This window comes from Lissotriton vulgaris, unplaced genomic scaffold (genome assembly GCF_964263255.1).
Source record: "Lissotriton vulgaris unplaced genomic scaffold, aLisVul1.2 SCAFFOLD_1234, whole genome shotgun sequence".
Classification (NCBI taxonomy): Eukaryota; Metazoa; Chordata; class Amphibia; order Caudata; family Salamandridae; genus Lissotriton; species Lissotriton vulgaris.
In genome coordinates, this window is record NW_028245833.1 from 469,762 (window position 1) to 485,706 (window position 15,945).

Sequence of the window (15,945 nt, forward strand, 5' to 3'; positions counted from 1 at the left end):
ATTGGTACATAATATTACTGAACTTACAAAAAGCACATACATTGCATCTCCCATCTCAGTTTAAGGTTAGAACAGATCCATCCTGTAGCATATTACAATATTCACTAACAGTGAACAAAACATTACATGTTTTCCCATCTATTGGACTCAGTATGTCCACCATGGCTTTGAGCAATATTTAACATTCTTACATTAGCCGTGGCAATGCACCTCCACCCACTAAGACCCTGAGCCCTAGGGCACCTGAGGAAGAGGTGTCTTGCCTCATTGGTCCAGGAGGCAGCGGTACCCCCAGCGGGGGTGCGTACAAGGGTGCTAGAACATCACGGGGAGAAATAGGACCCCCCTTAAACGAGGTTAGGATTGGATCTGTGCTTCCGTGGCAGAACTTTAAACATATCTATTTTAAAGTTGAATACTCTGCTAAAACATTTTCTATTGATTTAAGGCTGAAAATGAATGCTCATGAGTAAAATACAGTGCCGCAAAAATGCAGCTAAATTTCCATATTTGTGCCGCTAAATTTCCGTATTTGTGCCGCAAAATTTGCTAATCCATGCCGCAATATCCTGGGGGGTCTGAAAAGAGCTAGAGTACCCTGTCGAAGATATTCCTCACCTGAATGGACATATTTGGCTGTTTGATGCTAAATGAAACTCATGGAGTTTCATACATTCAAAAAGCGATTACCTAATTGCGGTTCACAAAGAATCATAATTAGGTAATCGCCATTTGAAACAATGATACATGTGGCCCTTGAGATATATTAAGAACATTACTAACCTGAAGAGAGTTTTCAAAGGGCTGGAAGCAACAGGTGCTTTGAAAGCAATAGGGAATGGATTTTTCGCTCTAGGCAGATGGTTTGGAAACTTAGGAAGTGGAATTGTTGGAAGCGTTTTGAGACCTTTAATCATAATTGCACTTTGTGGATTAACCCTGTTTGTAATTTATAAATGTTATAAACTTGCCCAGGTAAAAAGGGGACTGAAGAGAAAGATAGCACACATAGAATTAGAAAACAGACGAAGCAAATATCATGATGAAATCAAGTTCTTGGAGTAATCTAGAAGAAAGATGATGAAAACAAAAAGATTGTGATGTGTCCATCTGAGAAGAAATAATTATCTTGATGTGTTGTCTTGATTGACCTTTAGATGGGAAATAGGAGCAGCACAATTACTTAATATTTGTTTGGACATTTGCAAATTATATTAGCAAAGAGGATGATGAATAACTATTCGAGAAAATGGGATGGCCCCTACGTGTTGGGGTAATGACGTTTATTATTCTTCTGTTCTGATTTCCTGAATTATACTTTTGCTCATGCCACAGCCTTGGTTCGAACTCCAACTGTGCCAAAGGTGGGCAGTCTTTTGCCTGGATTACAGAGGAAAGGGTTTCAAATAACCTGGCAGACTGGTGGACGAACCTGCCTGGTTCTGAGTTACCTCTTATGTTTTTTAATGTGAGTCAGCATTGGGGATATCTGCTGGTTTGTAACACGTTCATGTCTTTTTTTTAGGCCCTGATGCAATTTCTGCATGGATTCTGCTTGTTTGAGAGGCTGACCCAGAGTACATTTCCATAATCTAGAAAGAAAGAAGCAGACTAGAGGACCTAAGGCATGAATGACAAAGGAATCGCCAAGTGGTATGCAATCAATGAAATGGGCTACTGTGATGTACTCTGTTGCTAAAACTAGGCTTAGTAAAATTATGTAGCGGACCGAATACCAATATCCTAATTTGTGATTTTTATACGCATTTCGGAATTTGTTATTTGAAATTAGCAATTTATCATTTGTATGTACTAAACTATTGCAAATTGTAAATAGACGCAAAAATACCAAAAACGCATGTGCAATTTAGTATCATGGTTAATCCAGGTGCAAAGTGTAAAAGCTCACTGTAAATACAATACCAACTTTCATAATCGCAGCACTCTATGCTAAATTGAGGTGGATGCACATCCTAGGAGCACGGCGGCAGAGGAGAAGGAGAAGAAGAGAATGTTTAAACAAAGGGTGACCTCATTTGATGCATTTTGGGTGCCTTTTTTAAGTTTGCAAAAAAAGGCACCTGGTTACTACCACATCCAATAAGTTGGAAACTACATTTCTTAAATGGCCATTTTGCGTCTAGCCGAAATTAGGAAATCCTATGTACATGCGGGTGCCGAATCGCAAATAGGAAATCTCTGTTTGCGATTCCCAAAATGTGATTTCCAATTGGATAGAAATCGAATTTTGCGATGCGGCATATGTACATATTGAAAGGTCATTTTGCATTTCCTAGCGGCCTGAAATAGAGAATTGCACCGTTAAGAGATGCAAAAGGTTTTCGTACACATTGGCCTTTGATCCCTAAAACCTGGAGAACTGTTCCAACATGGAGGTATCCTGCATGGTTCTCTTACTATATATTTTTTTGTGAGCACATTTTCAAGACATCCATAGAAACCTCAAAGTTCATTTCGCTATATCTCAAGAAAAGAGGGATCTGGTTTACCTATTTGTAACTGAGCTCTGATACTCATCCTACCTCTAATTTCAGCTTTCAAATTTGTTAGGTTCTGATATCAGTCTCTTCGTTTTGTTGATAGCTGTCTGCTTTTGCCTTGCTAAAAAAAAAGACAAAGGAATCAAACCCATTTTGGAAGTGAGTTTGCCTTTCTTGATGATAACCTTTGGTTGGCCAGACCTATAGGGTGACCAGACCAAGATTGCTAAGAGCCATTAAGTACTTCTAAGCAACATACTAACAGTATTAAAAGATGAAACTACAGACCTACAGAGATACAGATAGAAGTGGTTACTTATAGTTTGGTAGTCTACAGAGCTTTGTATCATTAAACTGCATCATAAGCCATACCACTCTATCAAGAGAGAAAAATTGTTTTTTATTTGTCACCAGGAATGTGACTTTCTTTCTCTTGTGGCAGATGTTGCAGTCACTATTAACTATCACTACAACTGCAGATGTAGACCAGGCGGACACCGGGCCCTGTCAATTTAGTAATGAGACTAAAATAGATTACAAGATGTCAAACAAATCTTCAATTTTCCATGCATCTACTTCAATGTCTAGTTCTAATGTTCTATGGTCAGTTTCACAGTGGTGTCTATCCAGTCTTAGTTGAAGTAGTCTACTTATAATACTCCCCACTGTACATACCCAGCCTCCAGGGTATCTGTTTCTTTGGTGCTGTACTTATCTGATTTGTTGTGATCCACGTGCAAAGTCAGTGGTGATTGGCCAGTTTGGAAATGATGTGTGCCTAAAGAGATGCAACATGTGGAAACATCCTTATACAGAATCAGACGCCTTTTTCCAAGAACGAGGCAAAAGGAAGATACTATACCTCTAGATCCCTTTTCTCCCCACAGTGTACATTTGCCCACAAGCACACACCACCTACCTTGTCCTCAATGCTGGAGAGAAGAGGGACCAGCAGGTTCAACTTCGAAAGTACGGTGGCCGGGACTGAATCTCCAGACTGCTGCAAATATTCAGAGAGGGAGTCAGAAAATCGTAGATTTTAATCAGATCTGTCCCATTCATGATAACTAAATATTGATTGAGTGCACATTAGCGGCAAGCGGCCATCATGGCTGACTTTCCTATGTGGGACACCCTGCTGGAAGGCAATGGAATCTTTAGGGGATGAAGAGGGTGAGAGATGCTCAGTTCATTCAGTCATGAATGCAGCCCTGAATGAAGCATGCAACTTCATATATACATGATTTGTTGTTTCACATACATGATTATCCTGCATACTGTCCTAGACTGTGAAGTAAATATTGCAATAGGGTTTCTTCAAAATTTCATGTAGACCTCAGCCAATGCAATTGGAAAATAGTGGTGTGAAATTAATAACATTTTTAAAAATATGTTTGGGAACTAGAAAACCCTGCCCCAGTGCCAAAAAGGGTCACTCTTGTGCAAGATGGGCGCATGTTAAACCACCCAGGGCCTCTTTTAGCTCCTAGTCACATCTGGGCGAATACACTTAAGAGAAGAAAAGACAAGAAGATAAACAGTTACAGTAGTACTTACTACTGGGTGGTGAACAGGGAGAAGGGGTAGATTTTTGTGATTAAACACAACAGATAACTGAGGCAGTCCTACTTGGTATTTCATACCCACTGATTGACAAAGCCTTCTCTCCCATCTCTTCACAAGGTCTGGATATCAAAAACTGTATGGGCCAAATACTGCACATAGTTAATAATAGGAGGGACGAAAGGAAAGCTGCCAAGCTTGGTGTGTAAAATTTGAGGATTTGATCTAAACATATGGCTTCAAATCAGAACACCACAAACTTAAATGTCAGCCTCGTTGCAGGCAATCAGCAAATCTCATGTAGACAATCTTTGCTCTTATATATACTGAAATTATAATTCAGAATCAAACATTATCCTTCCATATTCCACACCACTGATTGCACCCCCTGCGCAATCTATGGGCTTATGTATCAAGCAGATTTGCATTAACGTTTGCGATCGCAAATTTGCCAAATGGTATGTATGATGCAAATCTGCGGGCAAAATAAGAAATCGCAAAATTTGCGATACCATATTTTGCGATTGCATTTAAGGAATCACAAATTTTGCGATTCCTTAAATGCAATGTAAGAAGCACCAAAAAAGTGCAAATTGGCCTTAAGGAATCGCAAATTACCACCAACTTCAAGTTGGTGGTAATTTGCGATTTCTTTGAAAAATGCACTTTTTTGCATTTTTCAAAGTGCAATGTGACGCACATACATGCCCTTAGGGCATGCATGTGCGCCACATGTGCACCCATGCTTATTTCAGGGGCGCAACAGGGTGTCCTATTGACACCCTTGCACCCTTGAAATTGCATTCTCGATTTGCGATTCGCTAATTGCTAATCGCAAATTGAGAATGTCTTTCCATTCATTCCTATGGGCCTCCTAGGCCCATAGGAATGAATGGGGAGGAATTCCTTAATTGCAAATTGCAATTTTAGATTCACAATTAAGGAATATGTAGGATTCGCAAAATTTATTGCAAATCCTTCATACATTGCATTTTGCGATTCTCAAATAGTGATTCACAAAAAAATCGCTATTTGAGAATCGCAAAATGACTTTTTGATACATATGGCCCTAAATCCATTACTAAAAGATGCAAAGCGACATTACTAAAAAAAATAAAAAATGGATGTACCCACAAAACGAGTAACCAGAGGCGGGCATATCAAGATGCGGGTATCTAATTGAATGGCAGTTACTCTCTGACACTTGGCTGAGTATGAATTGCCCATCTTGAACGTCTTGGATTGAATGGATGTCATTCTTATAATTCATCCTATTATTTCACAGCAACTCAAACTTGCTGACACTGAAAGGAAATGAAGTGGCTTGCTAAAGAAAACACTGCTTTGAGGGCTGTTGCCGACAGTGAAGAGGAGCAGGAAGGAAGAACTGAGGTGCCTTACATCCCAATGTCTGATCTGAACCAATTGGGCCCACTTACTGGTGAAAGGGAACATGTCACTGGGTCTTGATAAGGAGTCAACACATACCAATTGGCAATTCAGAGAAATATGTGCCTCAGATGCTGCTTGAATGGTGTGAGCCCATCTCAGGACAGCACTGTAAGGATCGACTGAAAAATTAATTCTTTGCCAGTATAATCCAAAGTGGTGTAGACCCATTCACAAGTGACTCGGACATCTTCCCTGGCTTGCAAAAAGTCATCAATGCATCATGCTGTGTCAATTCAAAGTTATATGTTAGTCAGCTTATGTCTCAATGCAGTGGGTCTACTCACTTGGGAACGCTGATGGGATGTGGGAGAGAGCTGCTGGTCGAAGAGCCTCTGCAGGGATTCCAATATGGGCAGGGTACGGTTCAGTTCACTGGAAAGACACAATCCCGCCAACAAAAAGTTCATAAACATGCAGGAAATAGAAATAAATGTAACAAGCAGTGACCTATAGTCACACTCCATAGAAAGAATTTTGTTGAGACGATGGCACTCAGTTGATGATATCTGGGCCTATCTACAACCAGCTTAGATGATTGTTCCCACTGATAGGCTATCAACTAGGTCCTAAGATGGATATGTAATCAATGACATGCAATCTAATTGTACTCAGTGGCAAGTTATCTCTCCGAGCCCAGGATCTTATATGAGTACATATTTACAGGAGATCACCTAGTCCCAGAGTTATATGCAAGGACAACATCACAGCAGATCAATTAGAGCTCCGGGTCACAGGCTAGCAGAACATGAAAGTGGATCACTGCACCCTTCATGCATTAGAGAAGTAGACCATGACACAGGATCATCCAAACCCCCAGATTCTTTGTGAATACATCATGAGAAGGGAACATCCAGACTCCAGGGTCTTGTGTGGCTACACAAATAATATCTGTTGTCCATTCCATTTCACAATGGTGGTTCTAATATAGACGTATAGCCCACAATAACGGGCAATACTGGCTATTAAAGGCCCGCTCCAGGGTTAAAGGCTGAAGGCGAGGGACTTTATTAGCCTGTATAGTCCAGCTACGAAGGCTATAAGGCTATTAGAACATTCTGCCACTAGAGGGAAGAATATTCTAACAAATAAAACAAAGGCCTCTCAAGGGAGCAAGCCTTTAATGGTTGGTAGAGCCTGCTACGTAGGGCTCTAAAGTTATTAGAACATTAGAGGGCAGACTGTTCTAATTTGTAAAATAAAGGCCTCATGGAGACCGAGGGTACTGAAATCCTCTCGGGCTCCATGAGGCCTTTGTTAACCATTAGAATGTTGATGCTCCGGGCTTCTACTTGCCATTAGAAGCCCGAGCACTCCACTGTTTTCAATAGAGCGCTCAACATTCCATTGTTCTAATCAGTTGTTGAAAACAACAGCAATCCCCAGGCCAAGGAAGAGCATTTTTTTTGTCTAGACTACAGTCTCAAGTGCCCTGTTAGTATATCTGGGGGAATTTTGCAGACAGTTTAGCTAATTACTAAAAAGGTCAGCAAGAGAAAAGATCTCTGGCAAAGATCCCATGCAAGGGGCCCATTGAGAATTGCAGCGCCCACCCAATGAGGAGCACTACCGGATGATGAAGCATGCCCCTACGGTGGATGAGGGTCTGTGCAGCCTAAAAAGGATGCTCTCCTTTGACCGGAGAATTGCTGTTCTTTTCAAAAACTGATTAGATCCACCCCTGTGGAACAGAAAGCACAGTATTATTAATATTATTTCTTTGGGAGGAATTGTGCAGGACCAACCAACCTCCCTCCTCCTTTGATAAAATCTTATGTAACTGCACCATAATAAGTGACCTCCCAACTCTAAAGTCCCTATGTAAGACACCATCCGGTGGGATCACCTACCACAGTGGTCATTGATGTTTGCTCAGTGATAAGGAATAACCATGTTCCAGGACCTTAAAAGAGTACAGAATACAATGTGATCACCTAGAGCCCAGGGTCCTGTGGTGTGACTTAGTGACAATTCAACATCTAGGTCCTTTGCCAGGCTGCAGCACTCATGAGCAGTGCTTTCCCTCCAATGCCAAGCCAGGCAGAAGGGCATAATGGCTGAGCATCCTCCTGACTCTGGGATTATCAATCTGTACTCAGTAGGAGCCATTACCCTTAGCCCAAGGCAGATGTCCACAACTGGTGACAGCATATTTTGCTAACTCTGAGTTTACTAGTTGTCAATAGCGGTTGAGTTAAGCTCCTATGTCTGGTGAGTTCCTCTTCGGAGCAGTTCCTGGTGGTGGCTAGGTTTGAAATGGACACTGCTTTACAGAATACTAGCTTGAAGTACCACGTCCTATGTTGTGCCGTCTTCTCCTTACCTGTATAGACCTTTGCAGAGACAGGAGAGTAACTTTTTCAGCTGGGGGAGGTTGCCGGTGCCAGTCTTCAACATTTCTAGGTCACAGTGTATGTGGAGCCGTAAGTATTCCTGAATAGCATTCAGTTGCTCCTCTGGGATGCTGTGAGACAAAAAGGCACAGTAAGAAAGAGACACTTCATCCATAGCGACCTTACGCACAAAATACCCCATATACCAGTAACACTTCCAACCTCACAGACACTAATAAAGTGAAATGCAAACAGGAAAAATGCCCCTGTCCATCGGACCACATCATCTCCAGACTCCCCAATAAAGACTCCTACACAAATGTGCTGCTTGAAAAGAGTGGGGTTTAGAACTAAAACCTTCTTAGTATACCTTTGGAGCATTGATTTAGGTCAACTACCACTTTAGAAATGGGATATGGACTCATCACCATGTAGGGGAGAAGAGACATAAGGCCTGGTTTAGACTTGGGTGGCAATGGGGAATTCAGAAGAGGTTCCACTAGTGAAAGTTAATCTGTGCCGAGGAAGTACCTGTTGTCGATTCTACCCTAGCAAGCGGCACTTCCCTCAGAAATCACTAGTGTTTCCATCAGTACCCAACTTCAAATTGGACAATAATTAGTAGCATTTACCTGCAAGAAGCACCAAAGTCACATTCAGGAGGAGGTCTCTCCAGTGTTATGTACAGTCTGTTGTGCTTCTGACTGTGAGCAAGCAGCATATCTATGAGAATTGGGAAACCACATTGCCCCTCTTATCTCAGAGGGAGAGCGAAAGATGAAAAAGATGGCCAAGAGGTGCTTGGAGAAGGAGAAGGATAGACCTAAGAACAGTGACAGGAGAGTATAAGGCAAAGGACATCTTGCTATCAACACTGTACCATGGTAACAAACAAGGCAGCAGTTGAAGAGAGAGACATTCTGTAGCAAGGGAAGGGGCAGAGGCAAAAAGCTGTACTAGGGTGGACAACCCAAGTGAAGAAGAATAAAAATGGGTAAGAGGCACACACACAGGGGTACACAGGGTGCTCCTGTAAAGAAAAGAAAGTGTTGGCATGATGGACATCTCCATAAAGAAGAAACAAAAGGCAAGGAGCAGCTGGTTCCCGGGCACCTCCGTAAAGAAAGAAAAAAGCTATAGGGATAAGAAGCAGAAAAGGAGGCGGATTTGCCATTTTTCTGATAGGAGCGATCGCAATCTGAACTTACCAGTAAAATAAACCAGCAACATTAAGCCCTTTTTCCAAACACAGAAGAGCGGCAAAAAAGCTAAAGGGCCATTGTGGAGGGAGACACAACTAAGAAAACATAACAGAGCTACCACAATGGGACAAAACATCAGAACGTAGGTTGAAACTATTTAGGTCTTCGGGTAGAGGGTGCCAGATTCTTAGTGCCAAGTAGAAGAAGGCTTCTTTGAGCCTTTTGGATTTTTTTGTTTTTGGTGCTTTAAATGGGAGAAAAACAAGTTCTTGGCAATAATTGGGGTGTGGGCAAAGAATGTAGTATCTGGTCAAAATGCTACGTTCTGGACACAGGGAACACTATTTTTTTAACTAAATTTGTGGTCCTTAAAACACCCTTGGAGTGATTGGAAGCACACAAACTTGAAATCAAACTTAGGGCCATATGTATCAAGCCTTTTTTCCGTTTGCAAACGGGCCGATTCTCAGAATCGGCCCGTTTGTGAATTGGAAAAAGCCTTTTGGGATGTATCATCCCAAAAGGCCATCGTGAAATAGAGAATTGCAAAATTTTCGATTCTCTATTTTGCGAATGCAATTAAGGAATTGCAAATTGCGATTCCTTAAATGCAATTCTGGAAGCACCAGAAATTTGCTATTTGGCCTTAAGGAATTGTAAATCATCACAAACTTCAAGTTGGTGGTAATTTGCAATTTTCTTTAAAAAAACACTTTTTTGATTTTTAAAAGTGCCATATGTCGCACATACATGCCCTTAGGGCGTGTATGTGCCAAAATGTGCACACAACCATATTTCAGGGGTGCAACAGGGTGTCCTTTTGGCACCCTTGCAACCTTGCAATTGCATTCTCAATTTGCGATTCTCTAATTGGTAATTGCAGATTTAGAATGTCTTCCCGTTCATTCCTATGGGCCTCCTAGCCCATAGGAATGAATGGGAAGGTATTCCCTAATTGCGAATCTCAATTTGCGATTTACAAATAAGGAATATGTAGGATTCGCAACATTTTTAGCAAATCCTACATACATTGCATTTTGCAATTCTCTAGTTGTGATTCGCTAAAAATCGCAATTTGAGAATCGCAAAACTCTTTTTTGATACATATGACCCTTAATTGCCTCCTATATGATGTTCATGAAGAAAATGTTCCGTCTGTTGGTTAGATGGACTCCATCTTTCTTGGAAATATTAGGCGTGTCAAAATGTTTGTTGTTAAACATAGATCGCCTACTCGAGTCTCTGAGAAACGGTGACTATCCTTATTCACATTTTTTCACATTTTTTGTCAGACATTATAGGTTACTAATGCTACCAGTGATGTTTGGTAGCGAATAGACAATAGAATGGTAGAGTATGGGAAAGTTGATCAGGTCTGTAAAATTTAGAATTTCCGTCAAATGCCATTTGAACCCCATTAGTATTAAAGAAATTGCCACAATGATTAATTATCGTGTGCGAATGTTCACAGGTTTTCACTTGGGCAACACCTGGTCTCACCTTATACGACATTGACCTCGCTGAGTGATGTTTAAATTTGGTAAGCCTAGATCAAAGTGAATTTTATAATATTTTGCATGGGTTGTTAACATGTACATCCACGAATCTCGACAAAATCCAACCTTTACCACCAGTGAAGCCCGTCCTAATACCTTCATCTGTGAGAATGATATCACTGGAATAAAGTCTGCAGTGCCAATAATTGCCACGTTTGTAATAAAGCTTATCGATCTGATGTTTATGTTTTTATAGAGAGATTCTATTGATCAGCATTTATAATAGTAAAAAAGTCTAATGACTCACCAACAACAAACAAAGGGGCATATTATCAAGACAGGAGATAAAATTATCTGCCGATAAAGCTGCGATAATGGGCTTGATAATATGCTCTATGGAATTCCAATCGAAGCCCATGTTAGATGTCTTCACATCTAACATGGACTTCGATTGGAATTTCATAGAGTATATTATCAAGCCCATTATCGCCGCTTTATCTGCAGCTTTCTGCCGATAAAGTGGCGATAATTTTATCTCCTGTCTTGATAATATGCCCCAAAGTTTATTTATTGAGAGGACTGATCACCAAAAATGGCTTCTTAGTACCAAAAGCAGTAAAGATTGACACACAGTCTGAATGGGAAGAACTTGAGGAAAAGTGAAGAGGTACTCCGGAAACAGATAAGTAGAACCATTGTCCCACTATACAAATGTAACTCTCTGTGACTTGAGGAAAATGAATGAAATATGTTATAAAAATAAAAAAACAGATCAGCAGAACAACTGAATCTTCAGTAACGTCCTGAACGCAAAGTGATCGCATATTTCCATTTGTAAACAGATCGTTTCACATTCGTCAGACGTGCCTACACGCCTGATCATCAAGTAACTGTTTTTTAATGTATGGAATTTGGAAAAGAGGATTCTCTGAATAAAATCTTCTTAAATGTCTGTTATGGAAGGGAAGGTCCTTCAAGATCCTTCAGTAAATGACCAGGTATAAACACGTGAATATCTCTTTGCTCTACTGACAGCAGTGCAGGCTTCCTTCCACACGCATCCAACACTTGGTCAAAGTAAAACCTGTGCAACTGCATGACAGTGTTGTCCATAAAGTTTTGGGCTCTCTGCAGCTTTTTTATTTTTTATTAAGATTTCTGTTTATTGACATTTTCAGAGACAATAACGATCTTACAGCAAGTTGGAATAATTCGAAAATGGAACCACATTAAGCAGTGCAGTGGACTTACACAGTACTTCGATGTGAAATAGAACTTCATCACAAGATACAGTGCAATCAAAAGACAAAGAACATCGTATAAGGGACACAGGAGAGTCATTTCAGGCAGGCACATAGATGGTACATCACTTAATAATGAAGGGGCAATACAGTTCACAACAGGCCACAGATATACATTCCAGGGGTCCACGATAACCACAGTCTAGGCGCATTAATCATCAATCCTGGCAGAGGTCAGCCACTGCTCATAAGTATGTATTTAGGCCTGGATTTGGCAGGCATAAGTTCCCAGTAATTGGAGAGATGTGTCTTGCAATATAGGATAAAGGATAAGGATAATTACGCACTTATATAGCGCACGACTACCTGTAGGCATCTCGGCGCTTGTACGAATACCGCCGAGGAACCCTTCCTGGCCTTTCCCTGTGAGGAGCCCACTCCTGGGCACCCCCAAGGTGAAGTCAGGCATCCTCAGCGTTGTTGGGACCGTTGTGGAGATTAAGCAAGCTATTGCCCAGAGGTGCAGAGTGGGGCTCATGATCAGAATAGGCACCGAGGCGAGAATTATCAGGTCCGAGGAAATTGAGCCAGAGACCCGCTGAGGCGGGAATTGAACCCTGGTCCCGGCCCGACTCCTGCATCAGGGTTTGCTGCTCTAACAATTGAGCCACACTTCTCTAATATGTCGCGCTTGCGGCTCTCTGCAGCCTAGTAAAACTCTAGGACAGCAGAACCAATTGTAAGCTTTTACATTAGTCACATATGAATAAGAAAACAGAAGACAATATCTTCCTGTGATGTTCTATAGAAAGAAAAGGAAGCATCTGTCTTAAAAATCGAAGAGTCTAGGAACTTGCATCAACCACTGAGAAGAAGAAGAATGCCTAACAACTTCACATTGTGTGTAGGCAGGGCTTTAAGTGGGCCGGGTTGTGCTGGTGCTCAGCACCGGCAGTTCTAAAAAGCAGGTGCTGAGACGGGTCCCTTTTTTTTTTGTCCTCACCCTCAGGATAAAATAAAGAAATCTTAACTCTGCAGCAGTACCACCCTGCACTGTCTTTGATGTAACTTTAAAGAGGCTCCTTATATCTCTTTCACAGTCTCATCATTTCAGAACTGACGCAGTTGCAAAATTATATATAACAAAGCCATCATTGTTGCTTAATTATCAAATTCAAATAACAACCATTGACAAAGACAATAGTCCTGGCTTGTTACTTGTGTTATAGCTGGATGTGAATACAGAAGCAGTAAAATACCAGTCAGGTGGCACACTATGCTAAGCACAGATTTTTAGCTTATGTGTTTCTAAGCCACGCCCTTAAGTACCTCAGCCACACCCCTTTGAGAGACCCCCCCCACTTTTTCATCCCACTTAAAGCCATTTGTGTAGGTATTGGTAGATCTGGCCCACCTTGCTCTCCACTTGTCCATAATCACTAACTTGACCATATTAGCATTTATTTGAAGAGAGGTTAGCTAATCCAATGTTGGGCAGGCCTTAAACAGTCTCTGATGTATAAGGTGGAACTTGAGCCTGTTTGTCCAGCTGCAAAATCAATGACCATTGTCATAGGAGAGTGAGAACCATCAAAATTCCTTCATCAAGAGAGTCACGCTCCTGAAATAACTGTTACAGAGTGTGGATGACAGGGACAAGCATCGTGGAACTCTGCACTGAATCCTTACTCGACTGGAGTACAATGGAGAGAGAGAAAGGACCTGTGTTTATTGGATTAAAAGCACAGCTGAATGTAGTCTGAGATGCCAATTTCTCACAGTCTCTGTTCAAGTTAGAATGTTCCAGGTAGATGGGGGCGGGGTCTGACACCAGGCGAGATGGCAGCTGGCTAGCGTCGCTCCGCTGGACACCCGAGAACTTTTGCACTAACAGGCGGCATCTGCAAATGTCAACTTCGGAAATGCTGGGACTTCTTTTGTGAGCATTCCTGGATTACAGCGGCATCCTTGTCACCTGCGGGTAGTCTGTGTAATGCTTTTCCTTTCTCAAGATGTGTGGCGCGTCTCCGAGACTGGAGTCGCGACGGCCATTTTGTTTTTTCTACAAGGCCTACGCACCACAGGCATCGCCGCGCTTCTCTGCATCACGACAGAACTCTACTATAATTTCAATGTGCCACAATGTATATAACTGTACCGGAAGCCAAGAATATTTTTACTGCCTCTTAGACACTTTGACATGTTGTGCAGTCACAGTAAATCCATAGAACGCTTCATCATAATTAAATGTGTGGCGCGTCACCGTGACTGGTTTCGCATCCAACATTTTACCTGTATTTTTCAAAGCGTTTTTCAGGCACCGCTGCTTACCTTTTATTGCTTGAGGCTGTTTGTTTTTCTTATCTAGTTTTATACTCATCCAGCAATGATCCTTTACTTCAACACCCTTCCTATCATTGATACTCCTTCTTCCACATGATATAATTGAGACTTTTTTTTATCTCTGATACCTCTGCTACTTTTTACTGCCTCATTCCAATTTTTTTTTTTAAGAACGCACGCTTTTATATAACGCTTTCCTTCAGATACATGTGTGCCATATCTCCACATATGGTTTTATAATTGGCACTATTTGATGCGTTGTTGACATTACTGCATACTCTCTCCTGATAGAGGCGCTTACATTATTTTTTTCATTCATCAATGGACTTTTGCTTCAATACTACTGCTGCCTTGATACCCCTGTTTTCTGCATGACAATACTGTTGTTTTTGTTGCTTATTCTATGAATAACATTTATCCTGGATTTGTAACCAGTTTGGTTAACATTATACTTTATACTGAATCGGCAAACCTTTAACAAATCAAAAATGTCTATGGGGAAAATTAAATCCAAAAGAGGTGCGATTTCTACATCCATCCATCCCATCTCCACGCTCTAAACCTAAACAATACATACCTCAAACCCTTTTTCAGTACTACAGGACAACATGGAGGACTTAGATCAAACTACTTCTTCCCAATTTTCTGATGCGACAACCATTATGCCATCACATACTACTCCTATTTCATAACCCACCCCATCAAATGGGAAAAGTGTACCTTAAGCTCTTACCTCCTCTGTATTACCAACTTCTAAGAGAATCAAAAAAGATCCTCCTTTTCCAGTCACTTCTCCACCGCAAACTTCTTTGGAACTATTACTGGACGAGATTAGAGCTCTCAAACCTCATATGGAACAACCAAACATCCACTTGCAAGGTTTAGAGGACAAATGGTCTACTTTAGACAGCAAAATTCATATAATGGAACATCAAATAGAATCTCTACAAATTTCCTCTCAGTAACTTCGTCCTGTGAAATCAGAAATTCTACAACTCCAGAAGCAAGTGGAGAACCTTGAGAATCAAAATAAGCATACCAACCTACGCATTTATGGTCTAGCTGAAGGCCTAGAAGGACCTAATCCTATCTAACTTTTCAATCCTTTTTACCGCAAGTTCTAGGATTTCCGGATTCTCCAAAGTTAAACATACAACAAGCTCACAGACTTGGTCGCTCTCCTTAAAACCAATCATCTCAATGTAAATCTAGAGGCGTAATACTATATTTTCTAGAATATACAGATTTGTCTTACAAGCAGCCAAAACTAAACATTGCATCACATGGCAAGATTCTCAACTATTATTTGCAAAAGTCACAGCAGACAAAAGAAAAGCTTTTATATCAATGCACCCTGCTCTGCGCAATCTATGGGCAAGATATGGTTTGATTCATCTGTGCCTTGTTAAAGTGACTTATAAAAATAAAACAACAACATACGAAGATCCAGGCTTGCTTCAACAATTTCTTGATGAATACAGATTCAATTCCATGGATTTAGCAGGACCATCGTCCATCTGAAACTTTTTCTCTTTCCTTGCTGAAGATTATTGTACTTCTTACAATGTACCTAAGATTTATTCTGAGTAATTGATTTCCTTGTGTTTCTTTCCTACCAGGTGCTGTTTTCCTGTCCTTCACTTTTTTTTAAAGTCAGTTCATCAAAATCCTCCTTGGGGTTCCTCTCAGAGTTTCGTCACTGGCTGTTTATCTCCCCCCCTGTAGCCTCAACACCCTCCACCCATGTTTGAGTCTTCAGTTTGTTTTATTGGTTTCTGTTTGTTCTTTCTATTTTCACTTCACTTTTTCCTTCTATT

The 15,945-nt window shown here is 41.0% G+C and overlaps 1 protein-coding gene across 1 annotated transcript in view; it reads right to left on the reverse strand.

Annotated features, from left to right (window-relative positions):
• The window catches only part of INPP5D (inositol polyphosphate-5-phosphatase D), a gene marked incomplete at its 5' end in the record, with an annotated part of 480,457 nt that overhangs the window by 324,811 nt on the left and 139,701 nt on the right, over nt 1-15,945 (reverse strand). The window contains 3 exons of the mRNA XM_086949164.1: nt 3,421-3,501; nt 5,801-5,888; nt 7,837-7,977. Of these exons, the coding sequence (XP_086805290.1) occupies nt 3,421-3,501; nt 5,801-5,888; nt 7,837-7,977 (310 nt within the window). The remainder of the gene's footprint in view (nt 1-3,420; nt 3,502-5,800; nt 5,889-7,836; nt 7,978-15,945) is intronic.